This window comes from Cinclus cinclus, chromosome 16 (assembly GCF_963662255.1).
Source record: "Cinclus cinclus chromosome 16, bCinCin1.1, whole genome shotgun sequence".
In the NCBI taxonomy this organism is placed as follows: domain Eukaryota; kingdom Metazoa; phylum Chordata; class Aves; order Passeriformes; family Cinclidae; genus Cinclus; species Cinclus cinclus.
This window is the reverse complement of record NC_085061.1, coordinates 7,914,571-7,938,647: the sequence shown is the minus strand read 5'-3', so window position 1 is coordinate 7,938,647 and position 24,077 is coordinate 7,914,571. Positions and strand designations below refer to the sequence as shown.

At 42.1% G+C, this 24,077-nt stretch overlaps 2 protein-coding genes across 2 annotated transcripts; one reads left to right on the top strand and one right to left on the bottom strand.

Annotated features, from left to right (window-relative positions):
* Positions 1-15,018, top strand: TMC5 (transmembrane channel like 5). Its single transcript, XM_062503888.1, has 22 exons — positions 1-74; positions 621-805; positions 1,172-1,276; positions 1,981-2,073; positions 2,824-2,923; positions 3,505-3,592; positions 3,913-4,161; positions 4,299-4,450; positions 4,985-5,129; positions 5,671-5,826; positions 6,377-6,543; positions 7,211-7,289; positions 7,668-7,765; positions 9,477-9,572; positions 10,175-10,250; positions 10,822-10,955; positions 11,789-11,962; positions 12,353-12,431; positions 12,758-12,850; positions 13,927-14,028; positions 14,320-14,365; positions 14,882-15,018. Exons 1-22 carry the CDS (start codon positions 1-3, stop codon positions 15,016-15,018), a joined length of 2,628 nt encoding a protein of 875 aa, XP_062359872.1.
* Positions 15,019-17,126: 2,108 nt separating this feature from the next.
* GDE1 (glycerophosphodiester phosphodiesterase 1) lies at positions 17,127-22,501 on the bottom strand. Its single transcript, XM_062503694.1, has 6 exons — positions 22,247-22,501; positions 20,796-20,971; positions 19,533-19,638; positions 18,726-18,818; positions 17,901-18,112; positions 17,127-17,506 (listed from the first exon to the last, which is right to left on the bottom strand). The coding sequence occupies exons 1-6, from the start codon at positions 22,499-22,501 to the stop codon at positions 17,359-17,361; spliced, it is 990 nt and encodes a 329-aa protein (XP_062359678.1). The 3' UTR covers positions 17,127-17,358.
* Between the last annotated feature and the right edge of the window lie 1,576 nt (positions 22,502-24,077).

The following is a 24,077-nucleotide window of genomic DNA, read 5'->3' as shown; positions in this document are numbered from 1 at the left end:
ATGTCTTATTATTACAATGAAGCCTTTGAAAATCCAGACTACCACTTCTCAGAGACACTGGAAATTGGTAGAAGGTGAGTTCATTTAATTTTACTCTGTGGCTGTGCCACAAAATTAAAGTAATTTATATGCAGAAGACACTTCTTCTCTGGAGTTTTAATTTGTGGATTTATTTTAATCCCTCCTTTATGCTTTCATTCTCAGGCAAATTTTAAAAACTGTTACCAGGAAGGCAGCATTCAAGGGAAATGGTGTGTTTACTTTCTACATGTTGGATGAATTTCAGTTAAATGTATTTATGGAATAATGTTGTAAATATTTTTTAGCTCCAGTAATTTTCACAATGGGCTATAACCTTGGATATCTTTGTTTTCTAAGCAGGTGTTCCTGTTTAGTTAGAGTCTAAGCTAACTTCAGGTGGAGAAAGTTTTAGCCTTCCTAATTCATTTGATGACCAAATATGAATCACAGTATTGAAATTCTGAATACAAAATACCTCTCAGGATCAGAGTTTGTTTTATAACATACTCAAATTAGCTGAAAATAGGTAGCAAATTATTTAGGATACCTATTGAGGGTTTTATGACTCTCAAGATTTTTTTTTTTAATTGCTTACACAGGGGGAGTTCTCAGAGGAATCCATTGTCTCACCAAACTCCTCATGATTTGTCTCTGCATGGATCCTATGGAGAGCACAGAGGAAGGGAGCAGAACTACCCTGTGGCCATTCCCATGGCCTCCCTGGGACCTGGCTCTGACTACAGCCAGGATTTACCCAGCACAAGTCCATATGGAAATTTCACAGGTATGTAGTTTCTTGTGTGACCAGCTTAGAGAGTCCCTGGAACAAATAACAGTTGGCTTTGTCCCAAGGGAGTCCTGCAGCTCTGCAAAGCTCAACTCAGTAAATATTTTTAGGTTTTTTTTAAGTAGTTCACGTGTTTTTTTAGCAAATCCATGGATTGTATGTCATATTAACAGATCAATAAATACTGTCTTGTAGGGACTGAGTAAGTTTTTGAGTGGAGTGGAATATGGGAGTGAGTTTTGTTGAGGGAATAGGTTGCTGTGTTGGCAGTAGATCTGTATTTTGTCATAGGCTTGGCATTCTGTATCTGTAAATAGCCCATAGCACTTTGTAACTTTGTGTAACTCTGATTCCCTTCAACAGACAATATTTCCTTTGAGCCTGAGCCAGAACTGACTTACACCCCACATTCTACCTTCCATCTGCTGGATTATCCTTATACTCATGGAATTTCCAGTGGATCAGAAGGTAAGGGTTGTGGTGCGTCACAATATTGCATGTCAACTTCACACTCCATAAAATAATGCTTATAAATATTTTAAAGTATTCTTGTTTAGGTATGAATATCTTCACGCAGTAAAAGGAGTCCTTCCACATCAGAGAGATGAGCTCCACACTGGGATGTGAGACTGGGATTGGCATTAGCTTACTGGGAAGGCTGGGCAAGGAAAGCTGTGGCTAAACTCAGCTGTGTCATGGCTGGAAGGCAGATGCTTGTAGGAGTGTGTTTGAATAAGTGGATGAAAGGAGGTGGAGAGAGCAGCTGCATTTTGGCACCAGGGAAATGGGTGTTTGGCACATATAACTTACTCAGCATGGTAGAGTGTAATTCTAAAATGATCCCCCTGAAGGCAGGGGAAGGATTTTTAAAGAAAGGCCTTGTCTTAGTGGAAGAAAGTCTTGAATAATGAATGTGTTCATTTGTGAATGGGTTAGATGGAGTTCTCCATTACAGCTGAACTGGGCTCAGTTCCTCTTTTCCAGCATTTATCTGAAAAATTGCTTGTGGTTGTCAAAGGTGACCTGGAAAGAAGTGAGTGGGGAGTGTGTTTGCGTGAAGTTAGTGAGATTGAAAGGTAGACTTTTAACTTGTTCTTGTGAAAGTGAAATTTAATTTCTTAAGTCAAATTGTCAGAACTACCTGGGCTTCCTAAAGAATGTATGTTATTTAGACAGCTTCATTCGGAGACGCAACCGCAGACCACCTGATGAGATCTTCATGACTTCTGCCAGCATGTTTGAAACAGATCCAGTGTGCAGTGAAGGTAGGGGTTTAGATGAGAGATTCAAAATTTGACAGTGTCTTGTATAAGGATGGTGTGGTTGATGATGCTCCTAGTTTCTCACTAGAATTGCATGTACAGCACTTCTGTGGTTATGGGGAAAACTTAATTTTGTGTTATGGTACTGATTAATCTTTTATGCTCTCCTAACACACTCAAATCCTATGATAAATGAAATGCAGTGCAGTATGAAGGTGTGAAATTGTAGAAAGACATGCTAAGCTCTTTATTAGAATTTGTTTGACCAGCTAAAAGATTGCTTTCAGCCACTGTGTCTGGAATTTGCATCAAATTCCAGCTATGCAGAAGCAATCTGATTGTCAGGTCATAGAAGTGTGTCTCTGGCATAGGTGGTGCTAAGTATGGGCACTAACATTAACTAAAATTACAGAAGAAATAAAGCAAAAGTTTAGTTTTCAAGTCAATACATAGCATCATAGAAGTGTAACTGTCAAACTGTGATCAAGTAATGAACCAGAATCTTTGGGTCTTGTCCGTATTTTATTTTTCTTTATATTGCAGCTCTTTCTAGAACATCATTGGACTACTTACTTGCATCTGATTTAGAGTTTTGAGGGAGCTGAAGACGATCTGGGCAATATTATGAAGTCTCAGCTTGCACAATCTTGGTAGCAGTGTAAATGGGGGATGTCGTTATTCCATTTCAGATTGTGTATAAAAATTACTGTATTCTTACCCAAAAATTTTGGTTTTTGCATGGGTCTGATGCAGAAGAAGATTTAGTTAGAAGTCTTGCAAGTATGTCCACCAAAGAAAGGATTAAAGTAATCCAGAAGATGCCAGAGACCATGAGGAAAAAGAGAGAGATCAGGTAAAAATAAGAGTTTATCTGTTTAGTTTTAAAAACATTTATTTCTAGCAACATTTAATTATCAGTTATGGGGGGTTGCCATTTACTGAGCTTTGGTTTGTCACTTTATGACAAAGTAGTTTTTAATGCACTTTTAAAAAGTTAATGTATTGTAAGAGAAAATAATTTAATCATGGAGATAAGAATAATCTCTCATGGTAATATAAAACAGAATATCAAGGTTCTGCCATTTGGTTATAAGTGATGACCTGAGATTTATTTTCAAAGGAAACTTGGATGTTGGTCATTGAAAATGGAGAAGAGATCACATGATCTCAACAATCCTTTTGTCTTCTCACAAAATATATTTAAATTCTGCTGCCAGTGTCAGTTAGTGGAGGGGTTAGAACATGCTGTAATAGCAGGGACAGGAGCCAAGGTATCAGCTAATATGAAAAGAGCCAGTAAGAACATCTCCATGTTGTACTAATTCTGTTCATGTGCACAGAGGTGAAACTGTATTTGCAGCACCTTCTTTGGCTTCTTGATTCAATTACAACTCGTGCTATAATTCTTGTCACCCGTGCCCTGCTATTCCACAGAAATAAAGTTCTTAAAGAAGTATCAAAAATATCAAACCGTGGTGCTCAACCTTCCTGCTGTACACAGTGCCTGAAAGGAGCAGCAGTGGTAAGTGCCAGAAACTTCTGTCAGTCACAACAGAGCAAACCACTCTATCTGCAATGTTATCACTGTCTCCAGAGGAATCTGGTGTCTTGCTTTATGTTACTTACCAAAGATCCAGTGAATTGCTGTAACGTTCATTAATAATGACTTGCACTGCAGTAGCATTTAGGAACACCAGTGAACCATCTTAGGGTGCATGGAGAGGGGCAAATCCATTCTTAACATAGAAATGAAATTGTAACATTAAAATCTGAAGCTTTATTATGTGAAATTGAGTCTGGTTTGCTTGCTGAGATTCATCTGTCTCTTCTTTTCCCCCTCAGTCATTTCGGCGATTTGGAAATACCCTTTCAGAACACTTTCACCAGCTGCGGGTATGGCACAAGACTCTGAAGATCATTGGTGCTGAGTTTGGAACAAGTGTTCTTTCTTACTTTGTGTTCTTGACGTGGCTGCTAAATTTTAACATCTTCTCATTCCTCATAAACTTCAGTTTCATCACAATTCCTCAGTTTCTTGCAGCAGAACCAAATAACCTTTCATTCACGGGCCTGGAGCTGTTCACTGGAGCTGTAAGTATTTCATCACGCCAGTGATTTTGTGATAAGGAATAGGACAGGTCCCACCTCCAGTAATTGGTCTTCAGATGATGATGCTTTCACCATGGAAGTGACAGGAAATATTCTGAATGATGTCCTTGTCTTTTCAGGGTTATTTTCAACAAACAGTGCTCTACTATGGCTTTTACACCAATGCTACAATCACTAAAATACAGAATGGTCCATCTTACAACATGCAGCTGGCCTATATTTTTACTGTTGGAATATATTTTGTCATCTGTTTTCTTATCTTGTTGTTCAGGTAAACTGACTGTGAATTCATGTTTCTCTTATATTAATTGGAAAATAGCCCCACAATAAAAACCCCATCTTGTCAACAGTTAGAAGTAGCAATTACTTTTGAGTATGTTTCTGTAAGTCCTTATTTACAGGTGTAGAGTTCAAGTAGAAATATCTGCTCAAAAGGCAGTCTCCAGGAATCAAACCTTTATTATAGAAATCGAAATTAACTGCAAAATAGTAAGGGACATAGAGAGAATCCCATTTCAAACTGGGGATGTTGTGAACCCCTTTTGTAAGTTGTTGCTCCTAACATTGTTTCTTATCAATGTGGCCTTCCAGAGGTAAAGATTGTCAGCAACAGTCTTAAGATGGAAATGCCAGAGTTTCTTCCATTAAAATTTATTTTCCACATTGTCATATGTGACATGCTCTGACATAGGTGCAATAAACTTATGATGGGATGGAAAAGCTGACAAATCTCCCTCCTTGCCCTGCTGTACAGACCTGATAAATTTCCCTGTCACACATCTGACCAATTTAATTTTCATTGCAGCATGGCAAAATTCTTCTCCAGGAACTTCATTAACCCTCAGGAATTATCTGTGAATGCTAGCAAGCTGCTCTGCACTTGGGACTTCAGTATAACTAATGAAAAAGCTGTGAAGCTGAAACAAAAGAATCTCCACACACAAATAAAGGTACAAACCACACAAGGTACAAACTAATGTGTGTGAGTCATTATGTTAGAGACTTAGTTGTGCATACAAATTTGTGTGTGCACGTATCTCTGGCAGAGTGACACAAGTGTGGTAGTCCTTTGCCCAAGAGATTTAAATCTTCCTGACTTCCTGAGTTTCATTTGGTCTGAGCTCCTGGCACTGGCTTAGCTACTTGTTTTCCTTTTCTCTTTAAGCTACATATAAATATTTGTATACTTCTGTTCTATTGAATGAGTCTCTGTGACTATTAAATATTTTTCATACAGAGTATTTATCCTGGTTTCTCCCCTTCCTGCTATTTAAATATTTTATAAACAAAAGGCAGGCTGAAGATATTATCTGTGAAACTTGACTTCTAGGATAGGAGCACAAAGTTGCCCAGTAAATGTTCCTAGGATATTACTCTGCCTATCTTCTAGAGCAGTAATCTTTCATTCCATTTTCCAGGTAGGTCCTTAAAACAAGTTTTGCCTCATGCTCTTCACTAAGAACTTTTGCATTAGGAATTGTTTCTTTGCAGGAAGGCCTCACTGAAGTAAACAAAGAAGTTCTAAATTTTTCTGCAATGGAGAGAGTTCTTCGTATTGCTGTTCATCTTCTTGCTTGGGTTGCTTCCCTGGGAATAGCAGTAGCTGCTTGTGCTGGTGTTTATTTCCTCTCCATTAATAACCTCAAGGTAAGGCCAGAATTTGCATTTTTCCACATAGGTATGTCACACTGAGCACGAGCACTGGTGTGTTTGCTGTGAGGAGCACAGGGAAGCAGAGCTGTTGCTGCTGCCAGAGCACACACAAATTCTGCTGGACCTAAAGAGCTGCTTTGCAAGGCCTGCCCCATGGGGGACTATGGCAAGAGTGTGGGACCTGAGGGGTCTGAGCAGATCTCCCTCTTCTCTCCAGCAGTTGCTTGCCTGGGCTGATGGTCAGCTTAGGGACAATGCATCTGGTGACCTGGGGAGAAACGAGAAGCAGCCTCAGCAGGACCTGCCCCTTCTTTCCCAGGAGCTGCATTTGAGCTGGGGCTCCCACCCTTGGTCCCACATAATTTAGGGGAAGGGGAGAGGGTCACTGTGCTGCTGTTCATGGGCCCATAAAACATGACAGTCTCTAACCTGGGAACATATAGGGAGGTGAGCCAGGGGGCTTCACTGTGGACGTACCTTGAGGCAGCATTTTCATTAAGGCTCTATGTTTGGGTTGTTTGATTATGTTTTTTTCCTCTCTAAGCTGTTTATGAAAGAGCACAGAAATGACCTAGAGAGCCAAACTGCCATGTTGGTGTTACCTGTGGTTGTATCTCTCCTCAACACATTGATCCCATTCTTATTTTCCTGGATTGGGCACCTGGAGAGCTTTCAGACTCCTGGACAGCACATATATGTCACTATTACCAGGTATTTCTTGCTGCCACCTCTCAGTGCTTTTGGCCTGAAGTTGTCTAAGCTCTTTTTTGATACAAAGCTGTGTCTGAGTGGTGGGGAGTGGGAATAGGGAGCTATGGAGGAGAATTAATCTTCTCCAAAGGCTTCTGTACACTCTTGTCTTCGTGACCTTTTGTCTTTCATGAGCTTCTGGGATGTTATAGCTCTGCATGTGGATAAGGGATGGTTTCCCTCCCAGATGGGTGCATTGTGACACTGGGCTTGTAGCATTCCTTGTTGGCCCCTGGGCTATTGGCCCCTCCCCAGGAAAGGAAGGGAAGTAGAGAGAGGACTGAGGTAATCTCCCTTAAAAACAGATGCCTGGTATTTAGAATTTACACCTAACCCCTGGTGTCCCTCAGCACTCCCTCCCCTGAGGAGCCCCCACTCCCAGCCAGCAGCCTGTTAAGCAGATGTCTGCCAAAGTTGTCATGCCCAGCTCCCTTCTGCCAGGACAGTAGAACAATGCCACACCTGACCTCCCAGGAGAGCTCCTGTTAGTCCTGGCACTCTGCAGTGCCAAGAGGAGGTAGAACAGTGTAACCAATGGCCATCCTGCCATCATCCCCTCCAGGTATCGACCAGCTGTTGGTGCAGTTACTGTTACTACTTCTTTTTAGAAATATCATCTTCTTTTTAGAAATGTCATCCTGAAAATGTCAATTGTTGGAATACTGTGCTACTACTGGCTTAACATCGTGGCTACCTCAGAGTCACAGGTAAAATTTCAAGAGCACAAATATCTGACTTACGGTGCCAGGTTAGGAACCACTTGGATAAGAGGCTTGCTTCAGCAAAGAGAAGCACATGTGGTGTCTTGGGAAGCTGAGTTTCCTACCCTAACAGCTTTTATTAGCAACTTGAAAGAGATCAACTGTAGAAAAAAATGAATGGCCCAGCTCCAGTCAGCTGGATAGCAGCATTGATCACTGAGAAGTCAACTATGATTTGCCAGGCTGCTAGAATATATTTGATCAAGATTTCAGATCCTTGATCAAGTTTCAGATGCCCAAGATTTGGGAATAATGTTTAAATCACATAATATTTAACTTCTAGTATGATTTTGATATTTTTTTTCCCCCTTCTGTTTCTTAAAGTGCTGGGAAACTTTGGTTGGCCAAGATATCTATCGTCTTGTTCTAGTTGACTTCATATTTTGTTTGCTTGGCTCTTTCTTTGGAGAGTTTTTACAAAGGTGAGTACTACTTTTCTAGTCTTATTTTCATTCATTAACTGAAGATATTATCTGTTTTCTCCACGTGAGAAAAGTCCAGCAGAAGCATGGCTGTGGCACCACTGAAGTTTCCTTGATTTTCCCTACCAGGCAGAGTCTCTGTATACATGCCTTGTGTATAGTGCTGTTCCTCCCTAGAAGGATGTCAGTGTGTCCTTTTTCCCTTTGGAGATGGAAGCACATGCAGGGAGCAAGCCACATTCTACTCTCATGGATTTCCTGAGAGTGAGGTGACAACCAGAGTTATCTCAAGCAGAAACCCACCCTTTTCTGCATAAGCATGGGCACACTGCTGCCTTCCCTTGGTGTACCTCACTGTGATTTTTTTTTCCCCTCTTAGTTATGTCACTACAGTGTCCACAAGTTTAAAATCTGATTTTATCAATCTTATTAAGCTTATAATGAGTCTCTCAAATGTGGAGGTCTGCAGCATAATAAATGAGAAAGCACTGTGAACTGGATGTCAATATAGCTCTGTAAGAAGAAGTAATTTACTTCTGACATCTGCTGTGTGAACCTTCCTAGTGCCAAACATTGCTTATGGCTTAGGCAGTGTTTAAGTGCTTGCCCGTTCTACAGAGTATTTAGATTCCTGGCCATACTTTTGTGTGAGAGATCTATTGTTTGCTCTCTGACCATGATTTGAACAAAACTGGTTTACAAGGTAGGGCTTTGTTAGCTTTTTGCTAAATTAATGCAAAACAATGTTGAGAAGCCCTTGAAGATTTTTTCCTTCATGGCTCTTGCCAGTGTACTTTAATCCTCCTCTTCTTGTTGTGCTCAGTAGGGAACTACCTCTCAGCAAAAGGTCACAGAACTAAAACTGCAATGTCAGCGGTGATAATTGGCCTGCCTAAGCTGGGCAAAAGCACCTGATGTAGATGTATGAAAGGTTAAAAGTACAATTGCCTATATTTAATATTTTGTGATCAGAGTAACCTCCTGAAAGCCCAGCTGTGTTGATGATGCTGTTGATAAGGTGGTATCAAGATGTCACAGTTACCAAAATCTTTATTGCTCTCACTACAACAAGCGAAAAACTGAGTCTCTCCAGCTTAGGAAAAATGAGCTAAATGACTAAAAGGGATTGTTGGTCCTCAGTAGGAATTCTCTCAGTACTTGCTTACCTGTCTGTTTCAGCTGCTTCTAACCTCAGTTAGTTTGAAGTAGGTTCTATTTAAGGGTACATTAAGAGTACAAAAAATTATTTTTTTTTTATTGAGATTGAAAATTCTCAGGACCTGAAAAAGCTGTTACAGTTTTGTACTGAAGCCCCTTGGCATTTCAGCTGCTTAAGCACAAGGATGCTTGTACTTAAAGTAACAAGTAGTTTACTATAGTATAGATGTGTACTGATACAGTAAGAAATCCTTGTTGGGTTTCTGTTTCAGTTGTGTGAAATATATGCTGGGTCTTACTTCCACTTTGTTTTGCAGGTTTTTTTTGGGTTTTTTTTTCCCCTGTTGTTTCATTTTTGTTGTGCTGTCTAATGAATGAGCTATGGCTGCTTTGCATGACACTAATGCACCCTCTAAATAATTTGTCACTGATGCTTGTATTCAGAAGGTCATTTACAGGGATTTCTACAGAGGATTTCATCATTTAGCAAATGCTATTTGATGAAATAGCAAATGCTATTTGATGTGCTCTAGTTTTGGTTTTCCCCCTCCAGAATTATTGGAACTACAGTCTGCCTGAGCCTGGGGCTGCCAGAATTTGATATTGGACGAAATGTTTTAGATTTGATCTATGCTCAGACTTTGACCTGGTAAGTGTTAAATTTGCAGCCAAAACTTCATTTGCACATAGAACTATCATGAAAAAATTCTTATTCTGATGTTTGTGTGTGCTTCCCAGAAAGAATGGGATAAATGACTGGGAGGTGGGCTGTTCAGTGCCTTTGGTAAGGATTGTGATTTGCCAAAGTAATTGTGTGGGTAGTAACAATAACTTCAGTCAGTAGTTTACCCAGTGGCCATCTGCTCTGGGAGAAACCTGATAGGGTCCTGCAGGAATATCCTGGAGGTTTTTTTTTTTTTTTTTTTACTTCCCCACTGGGATGATATTTCTGTTGCAATGGTCTCAGTGTCAAATGCTGGAAAAGATGCCTTATTTCCAAGAACGAGTATGTTACTCCAATTAAAAGAGGGTTCTGCAGATCTGTACATAGATATGTGTGTTTGAAATTGCATATTTTCCAAGGTGGATTTATTGCTAGAGGATCAAGGGTAACAAATTCACATTTCCAAATAAATCCCACACTATCTGCATATGAATATATTGTCATATTTTTCTGCTTTCAGTGCACTGAGAACTGAATGGTGAATAATGAAGATGTAACTTTTTTCTCCTATAAATCCTTTCTTGTAGGATTGGTATCCTGTTCTCACCTCTGTTGCCTGGTATCCAGATGATAGCATTTTTTATAGTATTTTTTGTGAAAAAGGTAACAAGCTTAATATGTATTTGTCATAAATAATAAAGTAGTAAAATTAAAGGCTGGAGAACTAACAGTGGACAAGTGCATATGTCAATATAGACACTCAGCCTGTAGCTGTGACTTTGGCCTCCCATTATTCCCCAGCAGCTCCCACCTGTGAAGTTATGTAGGTGCAAGCAGAGTGATTCAGCTAAAGATCATGGTGGAAATGTCTTCTTTTCAGAATTCTTTGTCTCAGTAGTTTGACCAGATGATAAGCTGTTTGTTGGGTCATGAAGCAGTTTGTAGTGGTGAATGTAGAAGAACAAAGCTGTAGGTAGAAGGATGGATTCAAATTTCCCTGAACCACGAGTTTGCATATGCTACAAAAGTAAACTCTACCCAATAGACTTCTGAAGAACCCATCAGCACCTCATTTTGCTTCTTACTATAAACCACACTATTTCTCTCAAATCCACATAAAAGTTGTTATTGGAACCTTTTGATAGAAGCTGTTTCAGCAATTTCAGTGGGATTGACTTAAACCAAGGTGGTGTGGCAGGTAACAGCACTCCAAAGTACCTTCATCTCTTTAAAGGTCAGTCTGATGAGGAATTGCCAGCCCCCTCGCAAAGTCTGGAGAACTGCTCAAATGATGACATCCTTCATTTTCCTGCTGTTTTGTCCTTCCTTCCTTGGAGTCCTGTCAGTCATTGGAGTCACTGTCTGGAGGTATGGCACATCACTGGCATTCAGGCCTACTAAATTGTGCTGTGTGACCTGATACCAGGCAGAGGAGTCTGCATTTCTTTGTAATAGAAGTTATATTAATTGCTGGTGGAAGGTTTCAGGTGCTCATGAGATGTTTTGTATTCTGAAAACATGGCTTGCTCTGTGAGCTTGTGAGAATGTGTGTGTTGCTCTGGTCACAGGAGGGAGGGCACCATGGATATGCTTTTCTCTTGACAAGAGCCAGCAACAAGATTTCAATATTTGGTGAGACAGGTGACTACACATGAAACCAGATGGGATGAAAGTTATCAGAGCTATCATTTCCAGATGGCAAGTGGGAATTTCAGACTGTCTGGAGTGGTTCAGTTTCAAAGCAAGCGCTTTCCTATTTCAGTCTGCCTGAAAATGTTAATTCTTATAATGGGCTGCCTTATTCTACCACATTCTGTTGTTACTTAAGATCTGCAGTGACTCATGTCCCTGAAGGCAAGGTGAAATGAAGGTTCCTTGTGGTGAACTGTTAAAAAAATCCATTTTTTCAGTTTCCTGTAGCATGTGCTACAGTGATTTATGTGATATTTATGTCAAGATTGTGCTTACAGGGCTTGGTACTGATCCATTTCAGCAAGGACTCATGTCTGGGATGGGCATTTAATGGCTGGAGAGGGACACAAATTAAAAATGAAATACAGATCATGGAAGTACCCTGGAAGCCCAAAGAGAGTAGAAAACTATAGAAAACAGAGGAGCATCTTGATGTACAAAACCACAATATTAATTAATACACTGGTTAACATAGGAAGGTTTAAGTAGCTGTTTTTTCACACTCTCAGGTTAAAGCCTTCAGAAGGATGTGGTCCTTTCAGAGGTTTGCCTTCTATGTATGCTGCAGTCGCTGAGTGGATACAAGTACTGGGAAGTTACACTGTCTCAAAATGGGTTGTGTGGATCTACCATAACTTAATTACAAGTGAACTTTTCTTCTTCATCCTCTCTACTTTTGTACTGTAAGTATCTATTAATGCAAAGAACCAGGAAAAGGCCTTAAGTGGAAAAAGCTGGCAAGGACAGAGTCATTCGATGTTATTTTGTTTTCTGAAATTCATCTTGTACTGTTGACTCACTTAAATGTACCTCTCATCTTGAATACAAGTCCGTAATTTTTTGGGTCTTTTCCAAGAACATGTTTTAAGCCATCTCATGCATTTGCCATGTTATAAACAAATCCATGTGTTTGCCACTCCTTGTGTAATTGTATACATCTATTTTATATGTGTGTGTGAGTACAGAGATGTGTGTTTATATGTCTTTTAATGGGTTAAAATGAACAAGATACATTTCTATCTAGACATTGACTAGAATAAAGTGCTCATATGTTGGACTTTTGTTTTGTTTAGAATTGTTACTTATCTTTACTGGCAAATAATACAAGGAAGAAAGACCATGACCAAGCTGTTACGTAAGCAAATTAATAATGTAAGTTTGGCTTTCAGCTGTATCTTTTGTATAATTTGGCTTCTGTGTTGATTGTCTCATCCAGCTTTGTGGGGCTGTAACCTGTTTTCCCTGTAACTCTGCAAAGGAGGGTGGGAACCCTTCCCCATGGAATTTGCAGTGAAATTTAACTCACAGAGCTGTAGCAAAACAATTTTATCTTGAAGATGTGCTGCTGCAGCTCCCTCTGTAGACAGACTATTTTAGAGTAGAGGGAATTAATTTGGTCACTGGCTACTTACAGGCCTTGATATTCTCGAGGGTAATTAGTGCATTCCAGCTAATGATCAAATATGTCTTGATTACAGGCAGGGAATGATAAGAAGTTTCTACTCAAAAAGCTACAGACACAGCAAAGGGCAAGACGAAGCTCATCTGCACTGGGAGGAAGAGGCCAGCAGGTCAGTCTGACTGTTCAGCTTCTGCTGTTTAATTACTTGGTGCAGTTCCATGGGGCTCCTCCAGCTGTGCAAGCAGGCTGCTGGTTTGGGCAAAGCCTGCACTTAAAACTTCATCTAAATGTCTAATCTAACTTCATCTTAACTCCAGACAGCAAAGGAATGCTGTGAAATTTCCATAACTGTTCCAGGCTGGAATTCAACCTGATAAAGATATAGAAAAATCCTTACCCTCACCAGACATAATTTATGGTTATGAAACTTCAAGAAAACATTCCTAATGTTTGTGTGCAGCGATGGTCACCCAAGGGTTTGGTCACACTTGAACCTTGCCTAGGCTAAGAAGGAGGCTTCCTTCCTCCCCTGGCTATGGATTTCCTTAGGGGGTTATGATTTGTGGTTATTTTCAGATGAGGTAAAACTGAGTGCTTTGACCTAACCACATTTTAAATCCCATACAATTAAAGATAGACATTGGTTGTCCTAAACTTGAATTTATTTTTCAAGGTAGTCCTGCCTGCTGAGCTGTCAAATTAGTGTTAAAATGTGGACATACAGGTGTTGTCTGGTGTTTTATTTGGGCTGAGTCAAAACTCCTTGACCTACATACTTGTAGAGAAAAAGTGTTTGGTAGGTTTCACTCCTTCCTCCCAAAAAAACAAATTCCCCAGTATGACTGGCTATCATTAAAATTATGATATAAATAAAAAAAAAACATGGAAAATAATTTATATTGATCTGTTATTAACTATAAATGTGTGTGTGATAATACAAATAAATACTGACTGTAAAGAGGTAAGGTGAATATGAATGGGCATTTTCTATGTGCTGGGGACTTTCAAACAACCTGTGCCCACACTGAGTGCCATGAGTGGGACTCCTGAGGGGGAGACTTGGTCACCTACCAAGTGTGGATGTTCTTGTAGTTGTTAAGGTCAGATTTCAGAAGGAGATGCCAGAATGATCTCATTGTGCATTTAGTAGAAAGGCCATCTTCCTGAGACAAGGGACATGAGCAGTGCTGAGCACACAGCTGGAAGCCAGAGCACAGATTACTGATGTCAAATACTGTTTTTCAGAGAAGCTCTTCTTCATACCACCCATCCAGGCAACCTGCCCAGGAGGTGCCAGACTACCTAGAAAGGGCATTTGAAAGAAATCAAAACACATCCTACAACGAGGTGAGCTGGTCAAAGGAGGGAAATCTGGATTCCACTATACAGAATCTGGGGCAGGACATAGGTGATGGGTGTGTGTGTAGCAAAGTCCTGTATGCATGGAAATAACTTTAAAGATTAACTTGAACAGATATGAAAATGTCATCAGAATGGTTGCTGAGCACTCATAATCACAAACATGCTCAAGACTTAGAGAGTATGGTTTTGTGACAGATAACTGGTATCTTTTCAAATACAAGGTAACATGTGGGAAGGAAATAATGACCTAAACCTGCTTGTGAATTTTGTTTTCAGCATCCCTTTTCTGTTGGGATCTCAAGCAGCAGTGACTTTCTACCAGGTAGGAAACTAAGATGAAACACAGAAAGTTCTTGAAAATTCAGCTCAGTTAAAACGTTTGATGTACAGACACAGTGTGTGACAGCTGCATGTCAGGGACACAGCATTCTAGCATATTGTGTCAAGAGAAAAAAAAAAGATGGTGCTTGTGGGGTTATTTTCTATAGGCTGTACTTTTTGGTAGCTTGTTCTGGTGTTGGTGGTGACTTCTAAAGACTGACCACCAGCTTCTGTGTAATAGAGTGAAATTCCTGGGTAAATGCACCATTTTGTCTTATGGGAGCACCCAACAGGCAAGAATTTTAATTTAGAAACAGCTTCACATCTTGGCGTGAGTCTCTCAGAAGAGGTTACTAATGCTGTACAGTCCCTAGAACACCACCGTGCTCCGAAGAAAATAAAGCTACGGGGATGTCGCGTGGTCGTTTGAACTCCCACGTAACTTCACCCCGAAAACTTGGCAGATGAGATCCCTGAGGAGCACGGGGCGTTCTGCTGGGGGCGGCTGTGCCCAGAGCGCGGCTGACGCTGTTTGCCTTGTGCCCGGCAGGCTGCGAGCCCGGCGCGTCCCGGGCCGCGGCGCTCGCCCTGCGCGCCAGGGAAGCCGCGCTGCAGCGGGACAGCGATGGCAGCCACAGAGGATTCCGGACCTGAGCGGCCACGGCCAGCACCGAGCGAAGGCATTGTCTGCAGACAGCAGTCCTCTCCCGTGCTAATGCCTAAAAGAGTCACTCAAACGTCTTTTATACGTCTAAATGGAAGGAAAAATAGAAGAACAGATTGCGAAACGTGTCGGGACTTTGTTTTTTTTTTGCTGCGGTAGGGAATATTCAGCTGTTGGGGTGGTTTTGCAGCAGTGGTATTTGATGACAGTCTTCCCCCGGGACTGGCATCACCTCGATGCGGTAAGGTTCCCCCCACAGCTGACCACGTGTTGTTGACTAAGTGTAAGGAAACTTGTGCCTAACTGCAAATGAAAGTTCTGTTTTAAAATATTTTTCTAACAGGTATATTGTTTAAACAGCTTTTGTCTGATCTAAACCAAACCTGAACTATTGGTCAAATGAACAGAAATATATTAAGGTGCAGTTGTTTTTAAAGACTGAAACATTGTAATGGCTGTGAAATAGCTTGTGTGAATTGGGTTTGTTTTTCTGAGCCATTTTTACAGTTTCTTACAGTCACTTTAAAGCAGCTTTGATGAAACCATCACAACTAAGAGTGACTACTTATCAACTTCTCATCTGTGTAAAACTATTGCTTGTCAACTGAAAGTTTGCATGTCTTTTCCTATAAAGGATCAATTGGAAATAACAAAACTAAGATTTATTTTTTTATCACACATGACTGTGAGATTTGATGCAGCTTCTTTTTATTCAAGGCCACAACTTTGCCAGCACCATGATAATTTTTTTGTTTTGTTTAGCTAATTTTCTACTAGTGTCTGGTTTTTCTTTCCTTGTTGCTCTGGAAAGAGGCACATCTTTTCCTCTTGCTCCTAATTTAGGCTAAAGACAACCCAAATCCAACCAGCACAGGCACAGAAAAAAGGACCAACTTTACACACAGTGCAAGAGCAGAGTTTCAGTTTTACTGGTTGCCTGTTTACCATGGAGCCTGGCTGTGGGCACTGGGCACGGACCTGGTGTTTGCATTGAGGATGGTGACTCAGCAGTGCCAGAAACTCAAGCAGCAGCAACAGTTGGACCTTTGGAGCAAGGCCCTGTGCCATGAAGAGCTGTTTGCCCTTCAGTGGGGAGCCCCTGTCGGGCCCAGCAGTAACACAGAGGCCACAGGTGTCAGGAAGGGACAGGACAGGCTCTGGACATAAACCTACACGTGCTCTAGGATGTGCACCAGGAGCTGACATTGCTGCTTCTGCAGCGCAGGGGGCTGAGTGAACAAATGGAAGAGGCTTTTGTCATCCTGCCAGGCAAAAGCACCTTTTTTGTGCTTCTTTGTGCCTGGATGGAACTCAGGATACAAACAAAAAAATCCATTCCCACCGACAGCTCATAGCATAAATCTGTGGTACTCCAGAAGTTTGGATTTACCCTAATTGGGATAATCTGCACTAATTTTGACATTTTACATCACTGCCCTTCTCCTGATACAGAACACTTCCACCTGAGTTCTCAGAGACTTGTTTATTGTAACTGCAGACTCTTTGGAGTTCAAGTTAAATCTGGATTACAGTTTCCATATCCCTCTGAGTACCCTCCAATCACGCAACCAAAGGCAAACTAGAATGACATTTCAGTTCCATTTGTCCTACTGCTCACTAGCATGCAATCTAGAGCTTTCTCTTAAAAATAAATACATTCATGTGCTGTGTAATTTCTTCATTAGAAGAAACAATTTCCTATCCTCCCTTGGTTCTCTTAAAAGGTCTGGAAGATAAGAAGCTACTCAAGGTTTATTTGTTAATTCTCATAACCTTCATATCACACATGGAAAGCTGGCTTATTCTTCCTCATCAGGATTCAGCACAGCCATCTTTCTATGCAGGGCAGGGAATTATACTCATCTTCTATTTTGGCACCATTATACCATTATTTCCAGTTTCTGTTTTAAGAACAGCAATGTAAATTATTTTAAAGTGCTATAAATCAACCTCAAATTAGTACACACTTGTAGAACATGTTGTTAAAATTACTGATGTCAAGTTATGATTTGAAATTTTGACACCCAAATTGCTGATAAAAATTTAGAACCAAAATTTAAACAAAGCCAAGGAACAACCAGAGAATTATAAAGCCACCTGCACAGACAAGATATGGCCCAAGGGGGTTGTCAAATTTGATTCTTTCACATTACAGTGCTTCCCTCAGACTGTGTGTGGCTGCACCACAGCTTTGGTCAGTGCACCAGAGGGTTCCTGCATGTGAGATGTGAGCACAGGCAGAAGCCAACTGCTCTGTGTTTCCCAGAGCTCTCCTCAGCATTCTATCAGCACTGCTGGATGCCCCTGGAGGGCAGTGTGGTGGGGCTGGGTCAGTAGTGAGGGTCACAGTCCTCCACCAGGCTGTCGGTGATGTAGCTGCAGTCAAGGACACTTTCATAGTAGCTTTTCTCTGCAAACGTGTTCACTGTCCAGGCAACCACTTGAATTCCTCTGGAAGACCAGTGCCTCACATAGTCCCTGCAAGGAACAGAGACACCCTGAGAGGAGCCTGACACCACACAGAGTTAAGGCAGAGTGTTGAGGCTACAGCTGAGTTTTGGTCTTGCATCAGCATCACATCAAGGTACAATAGTGTGTCACCCTCTGCAGCATCATCTTTTTGTGTTTCCTTATTGTAAAGAGGCAAAAGCAACAAATACTTTTTCTCTTTGAGATTAAACAGAATTAAGCCTCTAAGAGAAGTTAAAAATTCAGATAAAAAAGATAGAGGCTTAAAATCAAAAATATTGCAGAGTAAAGAAATTATCAAGACACCTTATCCAACACCAAACGGAACATACTGTGTTAACTGCACCCTGTATACTAAGAGAAGAGAGGATCTCCCGATATATAAGCAAACTTTAACACTTACTGAGAAACAAAATTTTTCTGTATGAGGAAAGCTGAAACCCCACACAATCGCCACAAGAAACTGTGGAGGCTCCAGTCCAGAATGACATCCATCACCATGTACAAGAAATGCTTCCAGAAGGAATTGAATCGGGGTGTCCCATCTCCCAAGTGACTCAACTGCCAAGGCCTGTGTGTCAGTGCTGTCACAACATTTCTGTCAGCTTGTCTCATCTGAAAGACCAAGGAGAAAAGACTGTAATTCATACAAAAGCTCAGCTTCATTAAATACAATTTTGAGAGATTAGATATGAAGTCCTAGCTTGCATTTATCACTCTTATCAGAATCCTTCTGCCCTTCCCCTCCAGATCCTTTTGTAACTCTTTTAGAAAGATGTTTATGATATTTTATAGGGGTTTTTTTTCTTCAAATCATACTGAATAAGCACCACCTCTTCTGTTAAAGAAATTACACAGCAGTCAAGCAATGTATATAATGGGGGGAAAAAAGTAAGTAGACTTGGCAATAAGGAAAGAGTTTTAGGAGTAATCTAGAGTAAGAGATTTATTTAGCAGGTACCTTGCACACAGATACCTGGCTAGACACAAAGAAGAGCAATGTACATTTGTCTGCACTGCTTTCGTAAAGGAGGGAATTGCTGTAGATTCCTATTTGCATCTAATGAGTAGAGCAATCCAGTAAGATTATGCATTATGCTTCATTTGTTTTTAAAAGCCTTAGGAATCTGAACGGCCCAAAAGTAACCTGGAATTGGGAGTTTAATACCATGTTGAAATTCCCAGACAGGACTAAAAAAATGTAAAAATAACTTTTAGGAAACGTCACCTTATAAACAACATCCGGCATGAAAGAACAGACTATGCTGCTGTTATACAACTGTGGAAATTCTTGGTAGAGTTGTTTCAGAGCATCAACTGCCTGCAATGTGAGACACACAGAAAAGTTATACATACACTCATATTTAATTTACACTGCAAAGTCATTTTAGAATAATCTTAAAAACACTTCCCTGTTGTGTTGCAAGATTGAAATAGAAATGGAGAAGAAGAAAAACAGCATCTTGTTTATAGCATTAACACAGAAATGACTTTTTGGTTTTTTGCAAAAGAATTTCTGTTCGTTACTCTATTTACGACAATGAGTGGGATTCTCAATGCTTGAAATACCCTTAAATATGCTGTGGATATAATTTTTTAGTACTACCTAGGATTTAGTTCAAGAAGAAAATAATTTATTCCTATATTTTGCTAGGCTAAAGAAAAAAATTAATTTATATAAAATGTTAGCGATGGATCATTTGCATCTGCCTTCAGTAATGTTAATTATAGATCCCTTGCTGGAGGCTGAAGATGAGGTTCTGACTTAGCACAGCACAGCACAGCACAGCACAGCAGGGAATTCCCTTTGCTCTGTTTCACAGCAGTGCTGTGAGCTGAGTGCAAAACTTGCACAAGCCTTGTGCCAATTTTAAGTTGCAGCTTCCCAGGACAGATTTGGGTGACATGAGCAGCAGACCTGGGCTCGTGTTAAAGAAGGGACTGTACCACAGGGACCAGTTTGAGACCAACACAAAAGCAGGTCAGAAACCCAAAGAAGGGGTGAGGGGAGCTGCCATACTGCAATAAGCAGTACCTGATTTGCATGGCCTTTGACATCAAAGTAGATTGTAAGATTGTGATGCATAGATTCCACAACAGCTTCTCTCAGAGTTGGTACCTTTTCATCTTGGAATTGGTTCCTGCAAAAACAGAGAACCCATTGGAATGCAGTCAACACACATGCACACACATGAGCTGCATATTGCCAACCACACAGGGATGATTCAACACAGCTTGCTGCTGCACTGGTACTGGAGATGGGATCCAGTACTCACTGGCCCTGTGTCCCACCCCAAAACTCCAACCCCAGCTCTTCACCTCCTTCCCCAACTCCCACAAATAAGCTTCCAATCCCAACTGCTGCCTTCCTCCTGTTCCTACTGCACTCCCCAGACCTGAGCCAGAAATGCAGATCCTGGCAGAACAGGCAAGACAAGCTGAGGATTCAGCAGAAGCAGCTTCACCCATCAATAAATCATTCCTGATGAGGTGACAGTTCATTAATTCCTAACAGTGAGCAGCAGCTGCTCAGCAGTCACTGCCTGTGGAAATTCCCACTGTGTGGCCCAGGTGATCACCTTCCCAGCGAGACAGGGAAGATAGTTTTTCTGCCACACACTCACAGGTGGCACATTTGCAGCTCTGGAATTCCTCAATGCAGTGTCTCAGGAGTATGCATTATGAGTTCTTCCTCTGAAATGGACTCACTTATGATACTGCAGAAGTCGCATTGTTATCAAATTCTTACTAATGTATAAAAATATTTTCCCCTGCATACACTTAAGAAGGACCCAATCAGACACTAGGATCACAGTGAGACCACCCAAAATTAGTACAGCTCCTATTCAACAATATAAACCTTATGGGTAGAATTCCCAAAACACAATCAGTCCAGAAATACATGTGAATAAAATTAATCTTAGAAGTAATTCCTCTAGCCAGTTCTGACATAACGTGAAGATCCCAATGTCCTGGGATCTTTAGTATCCTTAAGTCAATTTAGGACAAGCTTATGCAGAGATTGACCTGTTTCACATTAGATGCCTGTGGATTTTGTCCTCAAAAGCCAGTTTATCTTGACTCTATTTCACTGTTCCTAATGTACTGATGGGTAAGGAGAGATAGTCTCATATGCCTCTAAAATCAAATCAGAAGCAGTATATAGGACTAAGTTTTAAATTTAAATATTTTTTCATCAAAATAGACTGATAATCAATGACTTTGAAAATCGATAATTCTGTTCACCAAGAATTATTTTTCCACTCCTGACAGCATAATTTCAGAATAGTGCATTTACCGTAGCCTGTGTTTTGCAGATGGATTAAGCTTCCTGATTTCCTCAAAAGTCAGGTCTTGAAGTCTCCCAGCCCCATCAGTTGTCCTTTCCACCGTGTCATCATGCATGAGAATGGGGACACCATCTGCACTAAATTCAAGATCCAGCTCCACACCCGTTGCTCCATTCTCAGCTGCCTTAAAAAAAAAATAGCATACACAACAAAAGAGATAGCTTTATAGATCTGACAGAGGTACAGCTATAATTAGCTTGTATTTTGGTAAAAAAAAATATTAATGTACTTTTCAGTAGTCTTCATCTGCAGAACAAAGCAGGTTTTATCCAGGTCATTGTTGGAGCATTCATAGATCAACTGAACCATCTAATCTATTTCACAGCTTAAACCTTAATGATTCTGCCTCAGTCCCAGGACTGGAACCGTTTCAGTATAAAAATGCAGAAAATAATCCTGTTCTCTCCTTCTGATTTAATAATCCTGGAGTCCTTAAATTAGGGTATTTTCTAAGAGACAAGAGAAGTGAATGTCTACAGTTCACATACCCTACTCTTCAACACTTAGTCAACACTGTTTACCATGTGTGTACCAAGCAGTAGATGGATGCAGACAAATCCCTGCTTCTCTCTAAAGAATGGCCTTATCAGAGAGCAAGAAGCAGCCAGGCTGCCTTAGAACATTTCATATACCCTCTTCCTGCCCTGGATCTTTCCCAACAACTCTTCACAAAAACACGTGAGTGAAGTGCTAACACCACCAATTGCTCTGAAGGACAAATGCCCTCCTGGGAAAAGGGACAATGCACCAGAAAGACAAAAACCGGGTATGCACTAGAGGTTACCTACAGGTGTCCGCTACCTAAAGATTGTGCAGCTTCAGAATTTATCAGGACTAAGAGTCCTGTCTCACGTAAAGGTAAGAGATCCTCAGAACAACAACATCTCAATCTCACAGAAACACATTCCAGAGACTGATAAACACTCTTTCTAATGATTCTAAGAAAGAGACTGTGAACCCTGGCTGTGCCTCGACGCTTTGCAGATGAGGCAGCAGTAAATCATGGCAGGGCTGCAGACAGTGAAGTTCTGGTACCAGATTTTCCCCAAACTTTGGATTCTCATCACAGATCTTCAAGGTTTAAAAAAACAAACAGCCTCTTACTGAGTCCCGTCTCTGTGCGCTGTTGCTACATCAACAAAATATTTCATTATCGCTGCACTGCTGAAATGTCCATCAACACCAAGGCTATAACAGCTCCCACAAGATTCAGACCTGATCCGAAGTTCCCTTTGGGATGAAAGATCAACCACCCACATAGCCTCCAGCAGCTATCAGAAGAACAGCCGGAGTTCCTCACGGTGAGGAGGGGCTTGGCGCTGGAAGGGCGGATTATGAGGCACAGCCCAGCAGCCCCCCAGGCTGAGCCCGTGCCCCGCCAGCCCCGGGCCGTGCTGACCTGTCGGATGGCCGCCAGCGTGTTCTCGGGAGCGTCGTGCGCGCCGCCGCGGTGCGCGATGCGGGCGGCGCCGCCGCGGGGCCGCAGGACGCACTGAGCGCTCTGGGGCGCCGCCGGCTCCAGGGCCAAGAGGTGCAGCGCCAGGTAGAGCCCAGCCGGCAGCAGGCAGGCCAGCGCCGGGCTGCGGCTCAGCGCCAGCGCCAGCGCCATGAGCGCCGTCAGGGAGCTCAGCAGGCCCTCCCCGTGGCACAGCATGCCGGGGCCGGGGCCGGGGCCGGGGCCGGGGCCGGGGCCGGGGCCGGGGCCAGAGTCACGACCGGGCCAGAACCGCGGCCACCGCCTCTCCCCACGCCGAGGGCAACGGCGGTGCTATCAGCCAGCCAATCAGCACCCGCTGTCAGCCACAGCAGCCAATCAGCACCCGGCTGTCATCCACAGCAGCCAATCAGCACCCGACAGGCAGCCGCAGCAGCCAATCAGCGCCAGCAGTGCCCGCCCCGCTCCTCCCGGCCGCGCTGAGGGCGGGCCCGGGCCCCGAGCACTCCCTCAGGTAACGCCGGGAGAGGCTCTGCGGGAAAACGGGATGTAACCCGATAAAACAAGCGGCACTGAGGGAAACAGGGGCTGTTCCCGATAGAACATGGGGCACTGAGGGAAATAGGAGTTGTTCCTGTTCAAACATGTGGCACTGAGGGAAAGAGGAGCTGTTCCTGACAGAACATAGTGAGGATAAAAGTGAGGCGTGCTGGAAGGAAATGGAAGGAAGGTAGGAAGGTAATGGAAGGAAAGGTAGCGCTGTCCAGGGAGTCGCAGACCACCCGTGTGTATAGAGAGTGTTGAGGGCTTTCCGCAGTTATGTCACCTGGCTAATTAGAAACATAACATCCATAGTGATTATTTTCCAACTAATTGCAGGGTTTGTTATATACAACGTTACATATTGTATGTTTTGTGTAGCTGTCCGTGCAGCCGTGCCTGCCCACGGGCCGGGCCCGGAGCCGCGGGAGGGGCCGGCGGTGCCTCCCGCCCGGACGGGGCCGGCTGCTGCTGCAGGACCGCGGCCCTGGCTCCCTGCGTGAGCACCCGCCAAGAATCCGGAGCGATGAGCAGCAGGGCACGAGCACAGCCGGATAAGTGAAGGCTGGAGAAGCTGGGCATGTTTGGTCTAGAAGCGGAATTGCAAAGCCGAGGAACTAGCAGTTTGTGTTAACGTAAGTGAGGGTTTTGACCTTTTTGGTGTCTGTGAGAAGGATGGGAAGAAATTGACTTTCCAATACGGAGCTCTGACCAACTAGAGGTAGAGGTAGAACAGGCACAAGGCAATCTTCTCAACTGTTGAGGTGGGTTGTTTTTTGTGTGGTTGTTTTTGTTTTTTCCTTTATTTAGTTGCTGAGGTGAATATTTGTCATATAGTGTCCTAGCTGGTTCTGAGCATCTCAGATACTCTGTCAGTGGGTTTGTGGCAGATACTCTGCCAGGTGTAGCTGAAGAAAAATCAGAGATGCATATGCAGATATACAACAAATAATGGACTGGCTAATTAAATGTCTAACATATTTTAAAAAAAACCTTTTAATAAACAACAGCATTTGTTAAGATTAAAGATGAAGATTTAAAAAAAGTCCTCAATGATTGTTAAAGAGGTAAAGACGATGAAGTTGTTTTTTGAAACAAGAATAACAGCTTTAATAGCTCTAAATACTAGGAATTAGATGCTTCCATATATTTAAATTAATTATACCTGGGCCAAGTGCTGGAAAACAAGTGTGGATTTTCCTTCCACCTGAGCTGCCTGACAGATGAGTGTTACCTGCTCCTGGACTGGCTGGAC